Source organism: Meriones unguiculatus, chromosome 3, assembly GCF_030254825.1.
Source record: "Meriones unguiculatus strain TT.TT164.6M chromosome 3, Bangor_MerUng_6.1, whole genome shotgun sequence".
Classification (NCBI taxonomy): domain Eukaryota; kingdom Metazoa; phylum Chordata; class Mammalia; order Rodentia; family Muridae; genus Meriones; species Meriones unguiculatus.
Genome location: NC_083351.1, coordinates 60,602,867 through 60,627,491, shown reverse-complemented (window position 1 = coordinate 60,627,491; position 24,625 = coordinate 60,602,867). Strand labels below are relative to the sequence as shown.

The window sequence follows — 24,625 nt, the reverse complement described above, 5'->3', positions numbered from 1 at the left end:
TGTGAAAATGGCCATCCTGCCAAAAGCAATCTACAGATTCAATGCAATTCCCATCAAAATACCAACTCAATTCTTTACAGACCTTGAAAAAAAGATTCTCAGCTTCATATGGAGAAACAAAAACCCCAGAATCTCCAAAACAATCCTGTACAACAACAGATCGTCTGGAGGTATCTCCATCCCTGATCTCAAGTTGTACTACAGAGCAATAGTAATAAAAACTGCATGGTATTGGCATAGAAACAGAAAGGAGGATCAATGGAACCGAACAGAAGACCCAGAAATAAACCCACACACCTATGAATACTCAATTTTTGACAAAGAAGCCAAAACCATTCAATGGAAAAAAGACAGCATCTTCAACAAATGGTGCTGGTCCAACTGGATGTCCACATGCAGAAAAATGAAAATAGATCTATATTTATCACCCTGCACAAAACTAAAGTCCAAGTGTATCAAAGACCTCAGCATAAAACCAGATACTCCAAATCTGTTAGAAGAAAAAGTGGGGAACAGCCTAGAACTCATTGGCACAGGAGACAACTTCCTGAACAGAACACCAACAGCACAGGCCCTAAGAGCAACAATCAATAAATGGGACCTCATGAAACTGAAAAGCTTCTGTAAAGCAAAGGACATCATCATCAAAACAAAACAACTGCCTACAGATTAGGAAAGATTCTTCATTAACCCTTTATCTGACAGGGGACTAATATCCAGTATATACAAAGAACTAAAGAAGCTGAAAAGCAGCAAACCAAGTAATCAAATTAAAAAATGGGGAACAGAGCTAAACAGAGAATTCTCGACAGAGGAATATCGAATGGCAGAGAAACACTTAAAAAAATGCTCAACGTCATTAGCCATCAGGGAAATGCAAATCAAAACGACCCTGAGATATCACCTTACACCCATCAGAATGGCCAAGATGAAAAACTCAAGTGACAACACGTGCTAGAGAGGTTGTGGAGAAAGGGGAACCCTCCTCCACTGCTGGTGGGAATGTAAACTGGTACAACCACTGTGGAAAGCTATCTGGCACTTTCTAAGACAATTAGGAATAGTGCTTCCTCAAGACCCAGCTATACCACTGCTAGGTATATACCCAAAGTTTGCTCAAGTACACAAAAGGGATACTTGCTCAACCATGTTTGTAGCAGCTTTATTTGTAATAGCCAGAACCTGGAAACAACCCAGATGTCCATCAACGGAGGAATGGGTACAGAAATTGTGGTGTTTTTACACAATGAAATACTACTCAGCAATCAAAAAGGAGGAAATCATGAAATTTGCAGGCAAATGGTGGGATCTAGAAAAGATCATTCTGAGTGAAATATCCCAGAAGGAGAAAGACAAACACAGTATATACTCACTTATATAGACCTATAAGATATGATAAACATAATGAAATCTATACACCTAAAAAAGATAATCAATTGAGCGGACATGGGGCAAGATGATCAATCCTCTTTTAGAAAGACAAATGGGATGTGCATTGAACGTATGACAGGAGTCTGCTGAGCGCATCTGAAAGACTCTAACTAGCAGTGTTTCCAAAGCAAAGACTCATGACCAAACCTTTGGCAGAGTACAGGGAATCATAAGAAAGAAGGGGAGTTAGTCTGATGGGGAAAGGATAGGAGCTCCACAAGGACCAAATATATCTGGGCACAGGGTCTTTCCTGAGACTGACATTCAACCAAGGACCATGTATGGATAGAACCTCCACTCAGATGTAGCCTGTGGTAGTTCAGTAACCAATTAGTTTCCCAAAGTGAGGGGAACAAGGACTATTTCTTTTCTTTTCTTTTCTTTTCTTTTTCACAAGGACTATTTCTAACAGGAACTCAATGACTGGCTCTTTGGCCTCCCCACCTCCCAAGGGAGGAGCAATCCTGTTAGGCCACAGAGGAGGGCTTTGCAGCCAGTCCTGAAGATACCTGATAAAACAGGATCAGATGAATGGGGAGGAAGTCCCCCCATCAGTGGACTTGGAAAGGGGCATGGTGGAGATGAGGGAGGTTAGGGAGGGACTGGGAGGGAATGAGGGATCGGGACACGGCTGGGATACAGAGTTAATAAAATGTAACTGATAAGAAAAAAATAAAATTATAAATAAATAAACAACATTCTTAAAAAAAATAAAATGTTTGTTCTGTTTTTTCTGATGGTAATGCTAAAGAAAAAGCTGGCTATACTGTTAATAGACAAAAAGTTATTTTTCAAGTTCCAGGGTTATCTGCTCAACTTGCAAATTTGATGGCTATCCATGCAGTTTTACAACATTTTTCTGAGCCTTTTAATTTGGTTACTGATAGTGCTTATATTGCTCAAGCTATTCCTAAGCTAAAACAGCAAGCCACATTCTTTCTACCACTTGGGCTAGTCAAATGTTTGCTCAGATTCAAGGACTTATTCAGGCTCATCATAATCCTTTTGCTATTATTCATGTTAGAGCCCATTCTGGTCATCCTGGACCTCTTGCTTTATGTAACCAGACTATTGATAAAGCCTTAATAACCTTAGCTCAAGAAACACCTATACAAAAAGCTCAATTGGCTCATAAATTACATCATCTTAATAGTCACTCCTTACTTTTAACTTACAGCCTTACCAAAAAACAAGCCAAAAAAAATGTTTAAAAATTATAACAATTGTGATGTTTTCTATCCAGTACCTCATATTGGGGTTAACCCCTGAGAGCTGACCCCAGGTCAGCTATAGCAAATAGATGTGAATCATTTTATAAAATTTAAAAAATTAAAATTTATTCATGTAACAATTAATACCTGTACAAGATTTATTTTTGCTACCTTGCATTCTAGAGAACTGTATGCCATATTATAGATCATTGTCTGGCTGTATTTTCTGTTCTTGGCATGCCACACCAAATTAAGACTGATAATGGAAAAGCTTATACCAACAAGCCCTTTCATATTTTTGAAAAAATTAAATATTAAGCATGAAACATGTATTCCTTATAATCCTATGGGCCAAGGCATGGTTAAACATGCCCATGCCACCATTAGGATATATTTACAAAAGACAAAAAAAGGGGGAATTATGTCCTCCTTGTTCATCCAGAGCTCAGTTTAAATTTTTTAACTTTGGACAAACATGACAAATCTACAGCTAAACATTTTTAGCATCCTAAAACCTCCATGGTTAAATGGAGGGACCCCTAGAATAATACATGTCATGGACCTGACACCATTTTAATTTGGGGACGAGGATATGTTTGTGTTTTTTTACAGGTTAAAGATGCTGCTTGATGGCTGCCAGAGAGACTGGTGTAACAAGTGGATTACATCAAGAATCAAGAACATTCCCCACGTGACGATAGTGCTGATCCTGCTGCAGCTGATTCATCCAGTGAAGGCTAAATTACACTTTTAGGCCTTAGTACCCAATGCCCCTCTTGTTCTCCCTGTACATGTTAGCACACCTTTGTTTAGCTGGTCTGGTACTATTTATCTTTGTCATTGCCAGATGTGTCCACTTAGCTCAACAGCGCCTAGCTAGATTTAATGGCATTGAAACAGAAGCATGCTGTGACTCCCTCCCCCCAGGTAGGGGCTTGTCTTGCCCAGCTCAAACATCAGCTTTAACCTCTCCTTTTCTGTGTGATGGGCTGGTTAGTCAATGACGGGTTCTGGGTGATAGGCAATTAATCAACCTAAGACACGGAAACCCCTCTATAAGGCTCCACCCAGCAACAGATTGACACAGATGCTCAGACTCAAGGCCAAACAGTGAGCAGAGTGCAGGGAGCCTTGTGGAAGAGTTCAGAGAAGGACATAAGGACCCAGAGAGAACAAGATCTCCACGAGAAGACCAACAGAGCCAACCAACCTGGGCCCAAAGAACTTGTGAAGACTGAAGCGCCAACCAAAGTCCATGTATGGCCTGGACCTAGGCCCTACATATATGTACCTGATAAGCAGCTCGGTCTTCGTGTGGGCCCCCTATTAAAAGGAGCAGAGAGGCCATCTGTGACAAGTACTTTGTTACATGCTTTTCCGTTACTCCCCCTGGCAGGGCTGCCTTGCCACACCATCCTGGAAGTGGATGCTCTTGGTCCTGATGTGACTTGATGTGCTGAGATGGGCTCCCTTTTTCTGAGGGGCAGGGAAAGAGGAATGTGGGGAGAGAAAGTGAGACCGGAAGGAGAGGAAGATGGAGGTTATAACTGGGATATAAAGTGAATAAACTAATTACTTTAAAAAAACACACACAGTAGGCATAGGAGCTGTCCATGGTACAATTCACACCTCCAGCTCAGTCAGGCTCTGGTTTGCCTTCACAACTGATCTGTAGTATAAGCTGCCAAGAAAGTCAGGGTCTTTGGTGAGAACTTTATTCCAGGAGTAACACTTAGAATAGGGACACAAGGGTGATACAACACAGATGCTGAGCCTGTAGAACAGATGGCAGTCACTAGCCACCATTGGATACAAATCAGGACATGAGCAGTTTGGGATCCTGTGATCTATGGAATCTATATGATCTACGGCTCCCATGATCCCCCTCCAAAGAGCCTGGGTTCCCACATTCTCAGCTCTGATGGAGTAATTAGATATCACCAACTATGGTGTAATGCCAGCCATTCATCACAGTATCCCCCACTCCATCTTCTTTAGTGCTCTTTGATGTTTCCCAACGGATCACTGTGTTTAATTCCATTCTCTGAGGACCACTAGTAGTTCATGCTAATACAACCCTGCTTTTGTAGGTTTATGGAACCCACTCAACATTCTAAAAATTCTGAAACTTGATATTCAATGACCTCACACAGCCAGCAGTCACATGAGGAATCTAATAGGTAATAGGTAATGGCAGGGCTGTGCCCTCAGTGGGGTGAATCTCAAGTCATCTGAGAAAGAGGAAATGTGGGTCTATACCATGACTAGGTCAATTAGTTTCTAAAATCACATGATAAGGGGGCACCTGGATTTGAACCAGGGACCTCTTGATCTGCAGTCAAATGCTCTACCCCTGAGCTATACCCCCATTGGTACCAGTGTACACAGTTAATAATTTTCATCTGAGTGGTGATCTATTATGACTGACTATAAAGTTAAATTACAGGTCCTCACAGACCCACTCTCCAGAAGCTGCCAGACCTGACTGGTGAGATGTTTCCTCAGCCCTGCATCCTTGCAGTCCATCCTTGAACAGCATCATCAGCCAAGGAAAAGGAGAGCAGCAGCCTGCAGACCCTGAGCCCACTTCACACTGCTGTCCTGGGTTAGCTCCTGAGCTGGCCAGCTACCTTCCACCTGGGACCCCAGACACCCCTTTCTTCCTTCCCTGAAGACAGGGTGGGCTGTCACTCAGAAGTTCTCAGAGTGCCCTAGCTGGCACTTCATTAAGATCCCTCTCTGTCTGGTATAGTTTTTAGCCTCTGAGGATGAAGCAAGTGAGCAGTGGGCTCTGGAAGGGGGAGAGAAGCTCATGGGGAAACATCCACCCTACACAGAGAGCTGGTTCTGTGTTTGGTCTCCTTAGTTCTGACCAGAGGTTCCCAGATAGCCATGGGGGGAGATATTTTATGGTTAGCCTTTCTTTTCTGGTCCCTGGACACTCACTATCTCCTAACTCCTGGGTCTGTATAATCCGACAATTCTCCATCATAGTCCTTACCTTCTCTTTAGAAGACAACAGAATGAGAGATACTAGATATATGCTGGAAGAGGAGAGACAGGTAATAGGAATGGGAGGGACACTGAGCATGTAGGAAGAGATGGAAACTGATCTATCCAAATGGTGGGCTGGCCTGGAGCTGCCAGCTCTGCTGAGGACCAGAACTGCAATAAATGGAAGAAATATAGGACTGAGCATGTGTGCTCGCCACATGAATAAAAACAAATTTATAGTAGGGGGCACCTGGATTTGAACCAGGGACCTCTTGATCTGCAGTCAAATGCTCTACCCCTGAGCTATACCCCCACTTATACCTACCCTCTTGTTAAAGCACTTCTTTAACCATGGCAATGCACCCAACCTGCCTACATGTTTATAATCTGCTCTGGCCTCATTCTTCACTACAGCCGGTTACAGTCATGTCCAGCTTTCAGTTGGATGACCTTTTGTGTTTATTTCTTGATGACTTGTTAGCACTGTTTATAATCTATGTGAAGATATCTGGTAGAAATTTTGTTTTTCCTGAAGTTAATGAGAATCTTATGTGTAACCTGTTTCATTTCCTTTAAATATCTACATCCTCTTTAAACATTGAGTTCTCTATGAAACATCTTTTAGGATAATTTTCTATGCGTAGATCCTCAAGTGATGAACACTTCTACTTTCTGTTTCCCAGTAGTGACCCAGGCTCCTGCTCCTTTTGTTCTGGTTGCCCCCAAAGCACACTGCATGGTCAAGACCCTGTGACCTCCTTCACCTTCACCAGAACATTCTTTCTTTCTACCATCTCTCCTGTGCGCAAATGTCTCTTTCCCAGATTCGCAGTTCTTGAGTGTTTCTAATCAGAGTGACATTCCTTCTTTTGGGAAATGAACCCTTCCTATGAGAGGTGAACGAAAGTAACATTTCTGGCCTTTGTATTCCCGATGAGGCCTATGCTTCTTCCCACAGGATACACTGAGAGTTTTGTTGTTGTTGTTATTGTTGTTTTTATAATAAGTTACCTTGTAACAGTAAGATTTAAATAAGGAGGATAGGAGAGAAGGCTAAAGGAAGGATTGTGGGAAGGCACAACTAACATGGCTCATTTAAAAACTACACAGAAACCAACTATTGAGAGGTTCATAAAACATACAGTTATATGAAAGGAATTTAGGTGCCAGTCCAAAAATCTCCCGTGCAAGGAATAAGCTATATCTTTTTGAATTTGCTGGTCAAAGAGGTCTCATGAACCCCATCTCCACATCACCAGTTATTCCCAAGGCTATTGGTTGCCCTCTACAGCATGATGGTAAGGCCCTATTGCTGAAAACAAAATATGTTTCTTTTAAAATATTTTCATTATTTATTTGAGATTTCATACCATGTGTCTTGATCATATTCACCTTCAACTCCTTCTCGTAACTTCTCCTCACAGAGCCATCCCTCCTCTACACCCCAGGCTTCTCGTCCTCCAACTCCTGCTGTCCATATGCTGCTGGTGAGGAGCCGTCCACTGCAACATGGTTGACTTATCACGAGCCACACCCTTAAAGAAAACCGTTTCCTCTCCCTTGTAAGCCATCAGTTGCTTAACACCCAGCTGGCTGGGTTTGGCTTTTATGGGTGGGTGCGCAGAGTGAGCTAAGTGCAGAGTTCCAGGCTGTGAGCTAGGAGAGAAGGTGCTGGTCATGAGGAGGAGGCGGACGGTGGTACAGAGCCGGCTCAGGGTGGGCCTCATGAAAGAAAGCAAGTCATGTCAGGGTACCAGCAAGTCATGTCAGGGAGTGCAGCACAGGTTCAGAAATGTTTATTGGATGTACATAGGCAGCTGGGGGTATAGCTCAGGGGTAGAGCATTTGACTGCAGATCAAGAGGTCCCTGGTTCAAATCCAGGTGCCCCCTTCTTATTGTCTCCTTTCTATACAAGAGAAGTATTAGTTAACACAGAGGAATAACCTGGTCTCTGCTCTCTTCTCTGAGAGGAACTAGTATAGGACTCACTGTGAGACAAAACCTGGACTTTTGTGGCACAGGCTGCCTCCAAGGCGCTGTAAGGATCACTCAGTGCAGTGAGGAGTCCTATGAAGTGGAGTGGGCTTCTTCCTCTGGAAACTTTCCATAGTCATCCTCTCAGGAAGTCCCTCCTAAGCTAGTCAGGGTGCTCCTCACTTCCAGTACCCCCCACCCTGTGCTTTGGTTCCTGCTACTTTTCAGGAAAGACTATGATCTATAAATTTGATTCCTATTTACACTCTGAGGAAAAAGGAAAATGACTTGACTTCTGTTCATGTCCTCAACATGGCTGACAGCGACCAGAGGCTGGTAAGTTCCATTGGTGTTTATTGAGTGAATAAATGATGGGGTAAAGTAATGAGCACCCTACTGATGTCTTGGAGGATAAAGTTCTCTCTGGGCTGCAGGGCTGGGCTATTGAAGATCCAGAACCAGCAGCTCTTGTCTTGGAAAACACAACAGGTGTCTAGGTCTGAAGCTGATGTCTATATAGCACATCCAGAAAGAGTGGGCATCGAGGTGGGCTGACTAAGGTTGGGGAGGAGAAGGGTAGAGGGTAGGCTTAAATACAAAAATATTGCCAGGTTCGAGATCATTAGAGAAAGCAACAGATCATGAACACATAGGAAGCCTGGTGTGGCGCCAAGGTGAAGGGGTGCTAATCAGATGTCATCTCACCTATAAGTGCGGGTATACCTCAGGGGCAAATACCCAAACACATAATTTTAAAAAAAGACTGTAGGACATGGTGGTGCCGCACAGCGGGGCGAGCGGGACAAACTCACCCACGGACTGTGCTGAACAGAATTACTGAACATCCTCTGATTCATGACATCCCTCTTCCATGTAAGGTTTATGGAGAGGCTAATTAAGAATTTCTGAGGTCTTCCAGACGCGGGCGCGCAAGGTCAGGAGCAGGGAATCTTGTTCCTCACTGCATAAGAAATGTCACTTTCAGAATATGCACTGCGCATGTCCCGTCTGAGTGCCCGGATCTTTGGTGAAGTGGCCAGGCCTACTGATTCAAAGTCCATGAAAGTGGTAAAACTGTTCAGTGAGCAGCCCTTGGCCAAAAGGAAAGAGACTTACGACTGGTATCCAGATCACAACCTATACTTCGCGCTCATAGCCAAGCTCCATTTCTTTGGCCTTTACAGAGATGAGCATCAGGATTTTAAGGAAGAACAAAGACGTATAAAGAAGCTCCGAGGAAAGGGGAAACCAAAGAAAGGAGAAGGAAAAAGAGCTGCAAAAAAGAAATAGTATCATCTCCTCAAGAAAAAAAATTTCTTCCTCAGTGGCTAAGAAAGTATATCTCATCATCTTTTCACATATTAGAGGAATGTGACCTTCCTCAGCCCTGTAGACATCAGCCCTGTGTTCATGTCCACCTCAGTTAAACTGTGACTGGCTTCTTGAAGATATTCTAATCCTTCAAAATTATATTGACCTTGGTTTTATAATCTAAAGCTTACCAAATTCTATCATGGAATGAATAAACTATTGTTTAGTGATTTGTTGAAGATGGGAATGGAGGCTGGGATTGGAGTAGGAACCTCCCTAAATGAGTATCCCACACTCTCTTTATTCCTCCATTGCTTCCCCACTAAACCCTAAACTTTCATCTCTCTGATCCAATATTGAGCCTCTGCCCTCACCATCGAACTGACTCTTCTGAAGGTGCCGAACTTTGATTAAAAGCTCTCTAAGACAGGGTGTATACTGTGCCTACTGTATACAAGGTTTTGGAGCCTTGGTAATATAGTGGTTAACAAAGAAAACAGTTTTTAGGTCATGGAACATTAAGTCTTGTAGAAGAGGCTAATATAAATACATATATATTTAATATGATTGAAAAAAAAAGAATTTCTGAACTAGACACAGATCATTAACCATTGACGGGACTCCTGCTTATGGCTGATATCCGATGTTTCCAAAGGACTCTGACAAAGTCCTAGGACAACACTAAATGGAGAAGACAATTTTAGGCTTGCAAATGAAGGGAAACAGTGGTAGGCATCACCTGGATTTGAACTCGGAACCTGAGTCTGCAGTTAAAAACTCCAACCTGACGTATACCCCTGTGGCGTGAGAGTTTCCTTGGTGCATTTCACCTGTGTTACCATGACTGTGGGTCCCATAACATGCTGTGCAATTCAGTAAAGCATACCCCTCCCCAGGTGACTCGGCTCAGATTTCCTGCTCCTCTGCCAGAGGCACCTCACAGGTTCTTTTCCACCACGAATCACAATCTGAATTCCTACAATGAGCCAGAGGGTCTGCCTTCTCCTCACTCAAGCCTGGAGGAGCGTACGGAGAAGGCTGGGGGATAAAGGCTTGTCAGCAGAGCTCCCACGAGGACCATAGGGTGCACAATCATTTGAATCCACTTTTCAAAAGCTCTCCATGAGCACGATGCAGCTCAGTAACACATATCTGAACATATGTGGTCTCGTGGAATCGTTAATTTCTCTGTGATGTTCTTTTTCATCTAAGAGAATGTATCGGGCATCACTTTAGTCAAATAAGTCTTCCTAAGGAGCATCCAAGCCACAGAGCCAGGGATGTATCTAACTGAAAGGCTCCCTGGGTTCTCAGCTCAATTTCCTCTAACTGATTCAGTCCAGGCCTCCTGCCATAGAGATCAGTTTCACTGTTTCCAACAGCCAAGCCTTATCTGCATTGCCTCTGAATTCTCTTTATGAACCAGTGAGTTCTCATAGGAAGTCAAACCCTTCTTACAGAATACAGATAGCTCACTTTCTACACTCACACAGTCCAGGAATAGCCTAGAGAATAGCGCTGTGTCATCACACATTCATTGACTTAATCATCCAGACAATCCCCTACAGACATGCCCACAGGCCAAGCTGATCTACACACTGTATCCTTCATTGGAACTTTGTTTCCAAGATGAGTCTTCATTGTGTCAAACTGACAATTAAACTAACTGTCCTAGTGAGGATGAGGGGAAGAATATAGATAGGGAGATCCAAGGAGCTAGAGAGGACAACTTGATATGCCAAGGTGGGTTGATGTCCATGGGAGGCCTCCCTTTTTCTGAGCCTTTTCCGAGGAGAAAAGGGGTGTATAAGGATGGCAGGGAGGAGAGGTCAGAGGAAGGAGAGGAAGGAGGGAAAACTGTGATTGGGATGTAAAATAAATGAATTAATAAAAATGAAAAAAAGAAGGTAGATCAAAATTAGCATATGTCAGAGAGATCTGCTGTGTGCATTGTACTAATGTACTTCGGGGTTTCTAGACTTTGGTCAGTAGATGATTGTACTGTGGCTGAAAATGTAATCCACAGCGCTAAGTGGGGTATAGTAGCACTGATTCTAGAGACCTCAGCTATTGAGGACTTTCTAATGTCATAGGTGGCCTGCCTAAGAGGAGTGGCAAGTCAGTAACCAGACATAAATAAGGGGGCACCTGGATTTGAACCAGGGACCTCTTGATCTGCAGTCAAATGCTCTACCCCTGAGCTATACCCCCATTGGTACCAGTGTACACAGTTAATAATTTTCATCTGAGTGGTGATCTATTATGACTGACTATAAAGTTAAATTACAGGTCCTCACACACCCACTCTCCAGAAGCTGCCAGACCTGACTGGTGAGATGCTTCCTCATCCCTGCAGCCTTGCAGCCCATCCTTGAACAGCATCACCAGTCACGGAAAAGGAGAGGAGCAGCCTGCAGACCCTGAGCCCACTTCACACTGCTGTCCTGGGTTAGCTCCTGAACTGGCCAGCTGCCTTCCACCTGGGACCCCAGACATCCCTCTCTTCCTTCCCTGAAGACAGGGTGGGCTGTCACTCAGAAGTTCTCACAGTGCCCTAGCTGGCACTTCATCAATATCCCTCTCTGTCTGGTACAGTCTTTAGCCTTTGAGGATGAAGCAAGTGAGCAGTGGGCTCTGGAAGGGGGAGAGAAGCTCATGGGGAAACATCCACCCTCCACAGAGAGCTGGTTCTGTGTTTGGTCTCCTTAGTTCTGACCACAGGTTCACTATGTAGCCATGAAGGAGATATTTTATGGTTAGCCTTTCCTTTCTGGTCCCTGGACACTGACTATCTCTGTAGCTGCTGTGCCTGGAAAATCCCAGAAGAATTCTCTGTTATAGTCCTTACCTTCTCTTTAAGAACCCAAGAGATCCAAGAAACTAGACATATGATAGAACAGGGAAAATAGATCTTAATAACAGGAAGGACATCAGCCTGTAGGAAGAGGTGGGAGACAGCTTCCATCCATCCAAATGAATGGCCTGTAGTGCCCAGCTCTGCTGAGGAGTGAATGAAAGAGACATAGGGCTGAATGTGTGTGGCGTCTCCATCAGTTTAGAAAAGTAGATTTATGATACAGGGCACCTGGATTTGAACCAGGGACCTCTTGATCTTCAGTCAAATGCTCTACCCCCTTTCTGTAAGAGATGTCTAATAAGTGTCTTTTACCTTCATAGTCACATTCAACATTCCTAAAAGTTGTCTCACCAGACTTGGTAAGACCAACACTGATGCAGTCATAAACTCAGCCCAAACAGGTCCCTCTCCGGGCCATACAGCCCCAACCTTGCCCTCTGTTGTCACGTCAGCACTCTGACAGCTCAGCCTGTGTGAACAACACAACTGAAGATATGAGGACATAAGCTAATACAAGGGTCTTTAGATTTGTATGTCTGACTACACAAATCTTCAGTTTGAACAGACCCTACCTAATGTGTTTTGGGACACATGTGGTACCTGCATGTGAAGACATCTCTCTAGCCCATGGATGGACTGTGTATTAGACCTGAGCTTTGCTGCTAGTTAGATGGTGAAGATGTCTCTTCAGGGTTGAGTGGGTCACCTAGGAGCTTTGACAGCAGAGCAGAAGGAAAAAGGAGGCCACTGGTTTAGAACTAGGTAATGCTGAGGCTATGGGTCCTACCTTGACCTTCAGGTCTATCCCCAGGACATGGATGGTTTTAATCTGATATTTGCATAGTGATTTGAATAAGAACATCACAGCAAAAAGCATGGCATTGAAATTCCAAGCAGGCACAGAATTGGAGCAGTAGCTAAGAGTTCATGTCTCAGTCCACAAGCATGAGGCAGAGAGAGGGAAGAGCGCACCAGGGAATGGAATAGCCTTTTGAAACCTCTAGCCCACCCCCAGTGAGTGACACACCTCCTAATCTTTCCCAAACAGTTCTATCAACTGGGGACCAAGAATTCAAATACATGAGCCCATGGAGGCCATTCTCACCAACGGCATCACATACAATAAGCAGAATAAACATTCCTGTTCCATCAGGGAGGAAAGGGGGTTTAGCAAAGAAAGATTCAAGGCTGAAACGCAACAGGAAAACACCGCAGCTCCATGTCTGGTGTCAGACTCATGATAGACACCTGTGCCCCAACACTCTTGGGCAGCATTACATTCCTGACTCTGCTCCCTGAAGCACACATAAGCTCTGTCTCGCCTGGCTCCAGTTTCTGCCTGTAGCTGTCTTGAGTGGTCATTCCATAATCCTGTCTTATCTACAACTCAGGACTCTACCGCAATTTAAACTCTAAATGTGAGAGAGCGCTTCTCTAGGAAGTTGCTTCTAAGACAGAAACCATAGCTACCATTCTCCATTCAGGCTCTTTCTTTCGAAGTGAGTTTGCATTTGCCCTGGCTGAAGGCTGTGCTGAGTGAGGCCTGGCACTCAGAACACCTGTCCTGTTGTCCATGTACAGAACACTTTGGTCTTCTCAGTGATGCTAATGTTTTGCACTGCTTTTCCATTCCACCTATCTGCCATTCTAAACGTCATTGCACTTCTTCCTCTGCCACGATACATGTCTTTTTCTGCCACGTTTGCTGCTCTCTTCCTACCCACCTGGATGAGAGCTATGAGCAGTAACAATGGTACAGCTTGGATCCCATTCCGTTTAAAATTTCTTCCACCACAGAAATTAGTCCATTACTTCTGAATTCAGTTCCACTCAAGTTCTCAGGACACAGAGTGACACAGAACAAGGCCAGATTATTTGCCAGGATGAATGGCCACTAGCCCAGTTTCTGAGAGAGTCCTGTCTTCCTTGTTCTCCCCTGAAACTTCATGAGCTGGGCTTCTCTTTGCATTATTCTCATCCTTCTGGCATTCTTAATGACTAATCCCTGCTCACAGCATCACAGGCCTTCTCTAGACCACATCTCCAAACTCTTTTACATTCCTCCTGTAAACCAGTTCCAAAGGCCTAAGAAGCTCAAGGTCAGGCTTATTTATCAAAGCCCCAAGCCTTGGTACCAATTTCCTAGATTACTTTTCCTGGTGTTCTGACCAAATACCTGACAAAAAGCAAATCAAAGGAGTAAGAATTCATTTCCTATTACAATTTGAGTATATTCAGTGCATCATGAAAAGGAACCAAACATGTCAGCAAGAGCACAAGACAGATGGTCACATGGCATACACAGTCAGGAAGCAGAGACAGTCAGGAAGCAGAGACAGTCAGGAAGCTCATTTTCTCCATTTTATTCAGTCTTGGGACCACGCCCTTGGAAGGAAGCCACATACATCCCTCTTCAGTCAAACCTTTTCTTTCTCTTTTTTAATTTTTAAAATTTTATTTATTTATTCATTCACTTTGCATCCCTAACAACCCCCCCCTTCCTCCTCTCCTCCTGGTCCCTCCCTCTGACTTTCTTCCCCCTTTTCCCCTCCCCCTCTCAGGAAAGAAGAACCCACCCGGCACATCCAATCACAGCAGAAGCAAGCACAGTCTCTTCACCGAGGCCAGACAAGGCAGCCCAGCAAGGGGCAAGCGATGTAAAAGCACGTGTGTCGAGACAAGACTATCCACAGAGAAAGACAGAAAGCTGTATCAGCACTTGGGAGGAAGCAGGGCCATGCCTGGAGAAGTTCACCTGTGGCTGCTAGAAGCTGGCAGGCTTTTTAGCAAAGCTCTAAACTATCTATGTCTCCTCTTCCCTTGCAGTAGAACTCCAGCATCTTGGATTCTGCAGAGAAAACAGAATTTTCACAAGTAAAACACTAAAGAGGATTGAGGCACTTAGGTTTGAACCACTTTACCTGCCCACAAATATTCTGTCTGCACATATTCAGTTGTTTCTAATAAGCATCAGATAGCATCAACATCTGTGCTTCTTTTGTCCCTCTGTAGGAATGGTTCCATATGAACTGAACCCATCCCTGTTCTTCTCCTTCATCGAACCCCAATGTCCTTCCTCCCAGAAACCCACTACAGCAAAGACATTCACTTGAAGACCCAGTAATGCTATTCCAGACATTCAGAATGAGCCAGTAGTGCAGAACAAGCCCCTTGATGACCTCAGATGACACAACATCCCCTCTTCCCTGCTTATAGCTCTGACTACACAGTCAGCTGCAGATGTGTCACCCTCAGAGAAGGAACTATCTGGAACATTTTGGACTCTGCTTTCACCCCTCCTAGAACAGTACATCCTGTACTGCTCAGTGATCCCAAAACCCATGGGGGCAGCCCTGGCGTAGAGGGCTCTTGGGCAACTGCCACCGTGAAATAATGTGGGGCATGGGTAAGGGGGATTCCATCCACTCTGGGCAGGTTTCCTGAACCCTGGGTGACCTGCTCACCATGAATCCAAGAGTTCTGTTATTTATTGCTGCCTGTCTAGGAAGAATGCTGCTGCTTTGCTTTAACTTGTGTGAACATTCACTCACTGAATCCATGCAAAAGGTAGGAATTTCAGACAGAAAACCATTTACTTAACAAGTGGGTGCTAAATTTACTATCCCAGGAGATCATGTGGTGTCTCAACAATGTGAGAGAATGAAATAAGGAAGGATGATACAGAAAAGTTAAACTTCTCAGGCCCCAGTTCAGACCTCACAAATCAGAAAGGCTGGAGATGGGATCAGGGAATCTCTCACATTCTCAGATCATTCTGGAACTCAGACACTTTCGGAAACATTTGTTTTAGTCTGCACCTTCGTTTTGTGTTCTTGAAAGTAAAGCCCATGGCTTAGCAAGCCTGCCTAAGTTCACATGTTGCTCAGTAACAATGTGCTAGAACCACATTTCTGATTCTGGAACATTTCACTGCTCCATCTCAATGAAGGTTAGACTAGCCTCCTTCCTGCCTGGTCAGCCTCTCTGTCTTTCTTACCACCTTCTATTAGTGCCCCTTGACTAGAAAATGACACGCGGCAACCTGTACGCAGGACACTAAACGCGAGCCCTACTGGGGGCACCTGAACTTGAACTACAGCTCTCCATGTTCGGTCAGGTTCTCCCCCTAAGCCATCCCATCAATCTTGTGGAGGGTGTCCAATAGCATCATTTTGTTTGCATTGTAACACCATCTCTCCTGTGAACAGATTTTCTATGGATCCTAAGAAAGTTTTGATGATAAGGAAATTTGATCTCACAGCAAATTCATGTCTTTTGGTCCTTTTCTTCCACATGGTCCCCATCTTCATACTGGTACCCAGAAAGCTTCTCTGCACGATCTTTGCATCTCATTTTTCTGGGTACCCATTTCGAGGCATCTGATTGAAAACTCTTTGCTCTGATCTGGAATACCTCTTTTCCCCCTCCATCTTGCTCTCATTCCCTCCCTCCTTCCTCATCTTCAATAAGCTTTGCTGACATTGAATGTGTTACAATATTCTCTTCCTTCTTCATCACTATCGCCACCATATGATTTGGGGGTTTTGTTGTCCAGCTTCTCCCCTTTGGTCTTTCCAATTATCCCCCAAACTATTCTGAAGTTTGGGAAAGGACCTTAACTGAACTCAGGAAAGCTCAGGTGAATTTTATTCTATAATAATTATTTGACTTAGAAGCACAACGCCTATCCTGAAGCACAGGGCGTGCATGCTGTCCCAAAGTGTCATAGAGCAGAAGGTCAGCGCAAGCAGAGCAGGAAACACCAGAAGTGTCTCTTCTGCTGGACAAGTCCTGACTCAAGAAAAGAGAAGATGCACCCCATAGCAGACATGCTGACAGCTAGAACATCAGGGGTTGCAGGGCCAACACGGAGTCTTTAAAAGCCTAAAAAAAAAAAAAAAACCTTTCTCACAGCATAGCATGGAAGACAACAGTGAGTTCTAAGCACCAGGGGGAAACACAGAGGAACATCCAAGGCCATGGTGTCCAGCTAGAACCTCAAGACGCCCCACCCACAAGCAGCCATCCCAAAGGCTGAGAAGTCAAGACCTCTGCACACACACAAGCTTCTCTCGAGTGTGAGGCATTCTGGTGTAAATAATAGTCCATCCCTTCATCACTGACCCTGTCCACTCAGGTTCCTCTTTCTCCACTCAGTGTTAGTCATCCTAAGCACATTCCCATGCTCCCTTGATGTCCTGGTCTACTTCTGAACAAGCTTTGGCCTAAGTCAGTCTCTGTGTTCGCTCTCCTTTTTTTTTTGCTCCACATCTATACTTGATAACTCTCATTTCTGATACCTGCCAGACTGCTTCAGGAGCCCAATGCTGGCTGTGGATCAGTCTCCAGCCCAGTGTCATTTCTTCTCTCTTGGATGATGTTTCACGCTTCTCCTCTCTGCCCAAACCTGCATCAGCTTCTCCCCATCTTCACGTCACTTCTGACTGCACTGAGAAAACACAGGTAATGCAAGAAGCTGTCCCTGCCTGCACCAGGATGTCTGCCACTTCCCGGCATCTGAGCACATCTATCCTGCTCTCTTTCCAGTGACCAAGGATAAGCTCCTGCTCAAGGCAAGCCTGCACACAGGCACTGCGCACCAGCACATAACTGTATGTGTGTACGTATGTATGTCTAGATGTATGGATTTTCTGTAGCATGACATTTTCAGGTTTTATCTATCCATGAATGAACACTTGGGTTGTTTCCATATGTGGGCCATTGAGAGTACTGCTGCTATGAACATTCATGAACAAGCATCTGAGTGGGCCTATTTTCAACACTTTTACAGATATATCCTGGAGTGCAGTGCTGGATTACATTGTAATTCTATATTAAAGGTTTTTTTAAATTTAATTTAATTTTTTATATGTTTGGGTGCTTTTCCCACGTGTGTGTATATATATATATATACATACATATATATATATATATATATAGTCTGTGCAGCATACTATATGCCTGGTGCCAGTGGAAGCCAGAAGAGGGCATCGGATCTCCAGGAACTGGAGTTACAGATGGTTATGAGCTACCATATGGGACTCAAATGCAGGTCCTCTGGAACAGCATCCACTTCCTGTAATTGTTGAGCCACCTCTCCAGCTCCCTATGTAACTTTGAGAAATCACAGTTGTCTACAGCGGCTGAACCATCTTCTTCTCCCAGTGTCAGGCATAGGGCTCTTCATTTCCCCCATGGTCTCTGCATCCTGCTGGCACAACATCAGAGACAGTGTGGCAGTTTGGAGCAGACAGATGGAGAGAAACACTTCAGGGCACAACAGTGTGGAGGAGCCTGCTAGCTGCATCTACAGTTGATGGAGATTAAAGAACCCCTGGACCCTAACTAGCAGGAAGAAGTAAATGAGTCTAGGCCCCCTCTCCCCACTAACCTTTTCTTTCTCCAGCTTAAGGTTGGTGCAAGGGAGGTAGAAGCCTAAGCACCCCAAGTAATAAGAGTTTTAAAAACACCACTACAGATGGCTTTCTGATACAGAGACACCTGAAGTACTTACATCTGAACACATCTCTCCAGCCCAAGGATCTGTGCATTAGACCCTAAGAGTGGAGCCAGGAGAGGGTTGTGGACTTCCCAGGTCCTGACTGGACAATGAAGAAGTTCTGAGGGCCACCATGAGGACAACATAGGATCACAAAGGGCCTCTATGGAGACAGCTCTTCTGTGACCTTTATCCCACTACATGAATGTGTCCACTGTTACATATGTCTGTACTTAAATCAAAGTATCCTTCACAATCATTTTTCACAGTCAAATATTGTTTTAAAGCTTATCATAAGAGCCTGACAATTCTTTGTATAGTCCTCCTGTCAAACACAGACAGCCACTTTCCATAGTTATGGTTGTTTCTTCTGGTACCTTAGCCTCTGGGATTAAGTGAGTATGGCTAGGCTGAAAGTTATCAAGTTTAGATCATTACCACCCCTTTGTAGACAAGCATGTCACTTTCTAATACACCTAGGCCTCAACTCTGAGTTCAACCCTTTGTGTCATTTTGATAAATAGTTAACAGTGAGTATGAATGTCATGCTAAGTAGGACTAAGAATTTGTGTTTGCTTTTCCTGAGGGTAGTAACAATTTTGCTTTCTTTGGTTTTTGTTTGTTTGTTTGTTTGTTTGTTTGTTTGTTTTTTGAGGCAGAGTTTCTCTGTACAGCCCTGGATGTCCTAGAACTCACTATGTAGAGCAGGCTGGCCAAGAACTCGCAAAGATCCACCTGTCTCTACCTCCTGAGGACTGTGGTTAAAAGCATACACCAGACCTCCAGGAACAGGAGTCACAGATAGTTGTGAATCGTAGAACATGGAGAAATCAATCCAGTATTCCCCTGGAAGCTTCATTCCCATTGGATGCTGGAAGGTCCTATACATGTGACTGGAAAAAAAAATCATCAGTTTTACCCATGTGTGAATCACATGAACTACAATACTGACCAGTCTGACAAGACATGGTCACTGCTGTAATAGTCATGGGCAACCAACCACTTTCTCCTTGGATTTAAGTCCCCCTCTACATGATGAAAACCATAACTGGTGCCATTATTGGTCAAAGGGTCTTTGCCTGAGCAGGTCATAGGTCTAGGGGAGGACTTACTAGTATTACTAGTATTAGTATTAGTATTACTAGTATTATTCTGCTGAATGGATACAGTATTAAGCCAACTTCTGATGACTTTTCATTATACCTATAGATACATCAAACTGTTAAAGTATTAGAATTTTTAAAGACTTTGGAAATTTTAAAGTTGTACTGTATTTTATATCATATTAATATGATGTCTTGAAGATAAACAATAAAGGAAAGGGTATGGCTTTGTGTATTAAGTTGTCAAGGTGTGAAGTCTCCTAGCTTCAGCTGTCAACTTGACCCAGACTAGAATTCTCTGGAGGAATCTCAGCGGGAGGAGTGCTTCAATCAGATTAGCCTTTGGGTGCATTTTAATGATTTCTAATTGATATAGAAAGGCCCAGTCCACTGTTGAGAGGATACCATCCCTAGGCAGGGAGTCCTGGGCTGTATTAGAAAGCCAGCTTAGCAAGAGCTTGAGATACAGCCCATATGCAGCATTCCTCCATGGCTTCTGTTTTGCTTCCTGCTTAAACTCCTGCCCCGACTTATAGGCTCAACACCTCTTCGTGCCCAGCTGCTTTCAGTCAAAGCGTTTTATCACAGCAACAGAGAGAAATCTAGGACACACGTTATTCATGTTTGTTTTTAAATTTACACCATAAAGTCACTGATAAATAAGGCTTCTTTCAAGTGCAGAGTCTCTAACATTAAAAATTATATTTTCTTGAATGTGGATGTAGCTCAGTGGTCAAGCACTTGGCCCAGAAGCACAGGCCCTGGGTTCCATTCCCAACACCCGACACTCTCACAAAATACATACTGCATATATGAATATGCGTGTGTGCGCGTGTGCAAGTATCTTTAAATCTGCCGTCTATGTACTTGAACATCTACCCTTCTGCCTGGCTAGCCACCAGCAAATCCATTGTCCAAAGGTAAACAATGAGTCAATGTGTCGTCTGACGGGTCACAAAACAATCTGGGACTCACTTTCCTAACTACCTACTTTCAACTGTTTTCAACACCAACAAGAGCTATCATTATTGGAGGAAAATGAAAGGTGAAAAGATTGATCTGAGATCTGTTTCAGGTTTCAAGTCCTTGAAACTTCGGGGGATTGGCGCTATGCTACATCCAGCGAGCTGTGCACACTGGTACACACGCCTTTAGGCTATCTCTAGAACATGGGAACACATTTATTTGTCTATTTATTTAATTTAAAAGGTCTAGTTTTGTAGCCCAGGCTTGCCTGAAACTCACTCTGTAGACCAGCCTGGCCTCAGACTCACAGAGATCTGTCTGCTTCTGCCTTCCGAGTGCTGGGACCTTGCCTGGCTAGATCCACACTTTAAAAAACTTACTTCTGGGGTTGGAGAGATGGCTCAGCTGTTAAAAGCATTGTTGCTCTTGCATAGGACCAGGTTCAGTCCCACACAGTGGCTCACGCTGTCTGTAACTCTGGATCCAGAGGCTCTGACACCCTCTCCTGGCCAGCCTGGCCGCTAGGCACACATGTGGTGCATACACATACATGCAGGCAAAATGCTCATACACATGAAATAAAGGATATTTCTAAAACCTTATCTCCTAGTTTAGTTGATTATTAAGCAGTTTCTCTATACAGCAAATGTTTGTGTTCTCTAAGGGACTGGCATAGCTAATGAATGGACATGGGTTTATTCATCTGAGCGCTGAGGAGGCCCAAGGCTGGAGTGCACTGTTGTTTTCTTTCTTTCTTAGAAAAGAACTTTTTTTAAAATTTCAAGTTGTTTTAGTTAGGGGGTAGTGGCCATCAGTTTGGAAACTAGAGGATTAGGATGCTTTCTGAGAACTGAAATTTAAGAGACACTACTTCAGGGGACATAGAACACAAAGTCACTGGAGAACCGTGATTTTTTTTTTTTTTTTTCACTGTAGAAATGATATAGCTGTCCCACTCCCTATCTGGCTGTCATGGAGAGGGAAGCACCCAGAGGAGGTTTTCATGCCCCATGGAAAGTTGTAGCCCATCTAGTTAAAGTGTACAAGCTATCCACAGTGGTGTGTGTGTGTGTGTGTGTGTGTGCGTGCGCACGCGCGCGCGCGCGCGCGCGCGCGCGCGCTAATATCATTGAATGTTACTTGGACAAATTCTTAACTTCGCATTTCCTGGTCACCAAGCAACTTTTTTGAGGAAAATTACATGCATTTTATTTCGTTTTGTTGTTTTTTATTTTAACTTTTATTTGTTAATTTTAAATCCCAGTCATAGCCCCTCCCTCCCTCCCCTTGTCCCAGACCCACCTCCCTCCCTGTTTCCCCTATTCCCCCTCCCCACCTTATGCTGTTGTATCTAAAAGTGCAGATATGCGCTTGCCCTCCACCCACTCACTGACAGGCTGAGAAAGCAACTGTCCCTGAAAGAGGGACATACATGTTGCCTTTCTAAGCACATAAGCAAATGTTAAGAACACAGGTGCTGGCGGCATGGGCTGAGGAAGCTCCGAAGCGTTGCTTCTCACCTCTGTGGTCCAGGGACCACTGGGAAGCTTTTATAGTAGTGGGCCCCACCCAGGATATTCTGATTTAATTGGTCTTGGTGACACCTGAGAAAAGGCATATTTACAGACTCTTGAGGTGCTCCTAATATATATTTGGGGTTCAAAACCACTACAATAAAGTTTCACTGTGCGCTGGGTCTGGAAAAAGAAAATGCATCCTAGTATCTACTACAGAGAGGAGAACTTGGAACTCCAGCATCTCTTTCAGTGGTTAGAACTAGTGGTGGGGCTGTGACGACAATGCCTGCCCTGCAAGCACTAACAAACATCTGAGCCCAAATATCCAGGCTCCGTGCAAAAAACATGGCAAGGTGTAGTGTGCCTGTAATCCCAGTGCTGGGAGACAGGTACGGGAGGACGAAGAGAGAAAGAGGCTGGGAGGGTTGTAGACAGTTTGCTGACCACCCAGTCCAGTGAAGGTGCAAGGAAGAAGGGGTTGTCAGTACAGCCAACCAGTAAACTCAAGATGCAGTGAGAGACCATGTCTCAAAAACAAAGCGATGCCCACCCCGACACACACAAAAGCAAATATGAGAGTGAGTAGGAAGCACCTGGATTTGAACCAGACACCTCCAGCTCTGTAGTCAAACGCCCTACTTCTAAGCTATATGGTGCCACGGACCGGCCCAGCAGGGGTCCCACAACCACGGGGAATCAGAGGTTTGGATATCAGGTTAGACACAGGTAGGCATATTGACAGACAGACAGACGCGCACACCAGGTAGTGTTTGAATCTGCTGCAATTTTCCGAAGTCAAGCTAACACTTAAATAGTGATTACATTAAGAAGTACCTTGAAGTTGACATACTTCCCGGAACATTCAGACTTTTACCAACAATACAAAGTTTACATTTTAACTGAAAGGGCAACGTGATATAAAGCAGTGTCTACAAAAAATCTTGGCCTAAAAGCTTTTAATCAAAGCAAATACAAAACTTTAAACTCGTGGCTATTTATTCAGTTCTATTGTTGTGAATTAGTGAGGAAAAAGCCAGGGGCTGTCATTGCCCTCCGAGCCAAGTCGGCTAAAGATTTACAACCCTCCCTTGAGATAAGCACTAAGAGAAATTCCTCCTGTTTGTCTTGCTAAGGATTTACAATCTTCCTTTAGAAATAGGATGTTTGAGCTAAAACTCATAGTATAATATAAAACCTTCTGACCTCCTATGTATGCCTATCTTCTTTCTGCCTCATCATAATCACCTGTGTTTGGTAATGGTTTTGTAGTAGTTTTACTGCAGTGGGAATATCCAGAGCATTCATCCTGACAGATCCTGATTAAATATTTTCTTCAGAAAGACCTAAAACTCTTGCTCCTTTATTACCTACAATTTTTGGTTTTTCCACAAGCAATTCCTGATGTTGAATGTGATATATTACCTCTCCTAAAATTTTATTTTCCTTCCACTCTTATTTGCTAAAGTAATCTATCAGAAATGTGTTTCCTTGAATAGTTAATTGTGCTGTTCCAAGAATCATAGAGAAACAGCAAAAAAGCTCATCAATCCAACCCTGCAACCGAGGAAGCGTAGGACTCTCAGAATACATCTTTTTGGCTTAGGTGGTCACTTTTGCCAGTGACCTCCAGGGAGCCTATTCCCGAGGGAAACGTATCTCCCATCTAGTAGCACAATCTATTAATATACTACACTGACGATGCTGGAAAGGGTGTAGCAATATGGGGTTTAAATAACACCTTTTACTCCTAGGCCACACTCATCCCTTGTAACTCACTTACTGACACTACAGGATGGAGATCCCAGGAGCACCACCTGTGAGTCAAAGGAAGCCTATCTTCTGCTGGGTACCAAAAGACAGAGCACTGCCCTGGAAGCCTGACACAAACCCCTAGGGCCAGCTAGCGCCTAAAGAAGAACTGACCTGTCTGCTAGAATGGTCCTTGGATTCAAAGCCATAGCCCATCATGATGGAGACCTACAATAGACCTACCTGCACAGGACTGAGGTGTCTGTCCTGTCACATATGATGACAAAGTCAAGCCTGACCCACCTGGGCCAATAAATAGAGTTCATGGCACTTCCTACACAACTACAGAGCAGGACATATGAGGGCCCCTCCAATGTCCTCTTCAGTCCATACAGGTAAGAATGATGGGCAATGAGCTCCTCAGAGAAATAGTCAAAGGCAGATTTGGAATCCCCCACAGTGTGAAAGGACTGATACCAGCACAGATCAAGACCAGCAACGAACCCCATCTAACTCATATCTGGCAGGTAGTGGGCAAAGCCCCTTCTCTCTCTCTCTACCCCATTTTTTCTCTTAAGAAATTTTCTTCTTCTCCCTGCAGACCTCTCCTTTGGAGTCCCATCCACATTCTCGTGAGGTGGCCTAGAAGCCCCTCCTCTGCTTGCCCAGCTGGAGAGAGAGCAGGATGCTGCCTTCTGCATGGAATTCTATGGGGCTATTGGAGTTCTCGGGCCCTCTCCCATAAGCAACAGGATACAGTGCCAACCATGTGGAAAGGACCTTTGAGGCTGTGAGGGTTCAAAGAACTCCATGGAAGCAAGGGGAGGCAGGCTGCCGTCTGCAGCCAGGAATTGAGAGCTGAGCAGTAGAAGGCCTGGGGTCCAGCACAGCAGCCCTGTGAGAAGTGTTTTTCTAGGGTACATCCTAAATGCCCACAGATGGAGCTGTCAGTAAAGAGACAGCACTGTGTCACACCGGGAAGGAGGAAGAGTGGAGATCCTGAGGAGGAACG

The 24,625-nt window shown here is 44.2% G+C and overlaps 2 protein-coding genes and 4 non-coding genes across 6 annotated transcripts in view; 2 read left to right on the top strand and 4 right to left on the bottom strand.

Moving 5' to 3' along the window:
• The window catches only part of Znf746 (zinc finger protein 746), a 249,107-nt gene that overhangs the window by 209,900 nt on the left and 14,582 nt on the right, over nt 1-24,625 (bottom strand). The window lies entirely within an intron of this gene.
• Trnac-gca (transfer RNA cysteine (anticodon GCA)) lies at nt 4,939-5,010 on the bottom strand. Its single transcript has one exon. It is a non-coding gene; the product is annotated as a tRNA-Cys (tRNA).
• On the bottom strand, nt 5,878-5,949 carry Trnac-gca (transfer RNA cysteine (anticodon GCA)). Its single transcript has one exon. It is a non-coding gene; the product is annotated as a tRNA-Cys (tRNA).
• Trnac-gca (transfer RNA cysteine (anticodon GCA)) lies at nt 7,456-7,527 on the top strand. The gene has a single exon. It is a non-coding gene; the product is annotated as a tRNA-Cys (tRNA).
• Nucleotides 8,525-9,350, top strand: LOC110556396 (small ribosomal subunit protein mS33-like). The gene has a single exon (XM_060378684.1). The coding sequence runs from the start codon at nt 8,584-8,586 to the stop codon at nt 8,899-8,901; it is 318 nt and encodes a 105-aa protein (XP_060234667.1). The 5' UTR covers nt 8,525-8,583; the 3' UTR covers nt 8,902-9,350.
• Nucleotides 11,062-11,133, bottom strand: Trnac-gca (transfer RNA cysteine (anticodon GCA)). Its single transcript has one exon. It is a non-coding gene; the product is annotated as a tRNA-Cys (tRNA).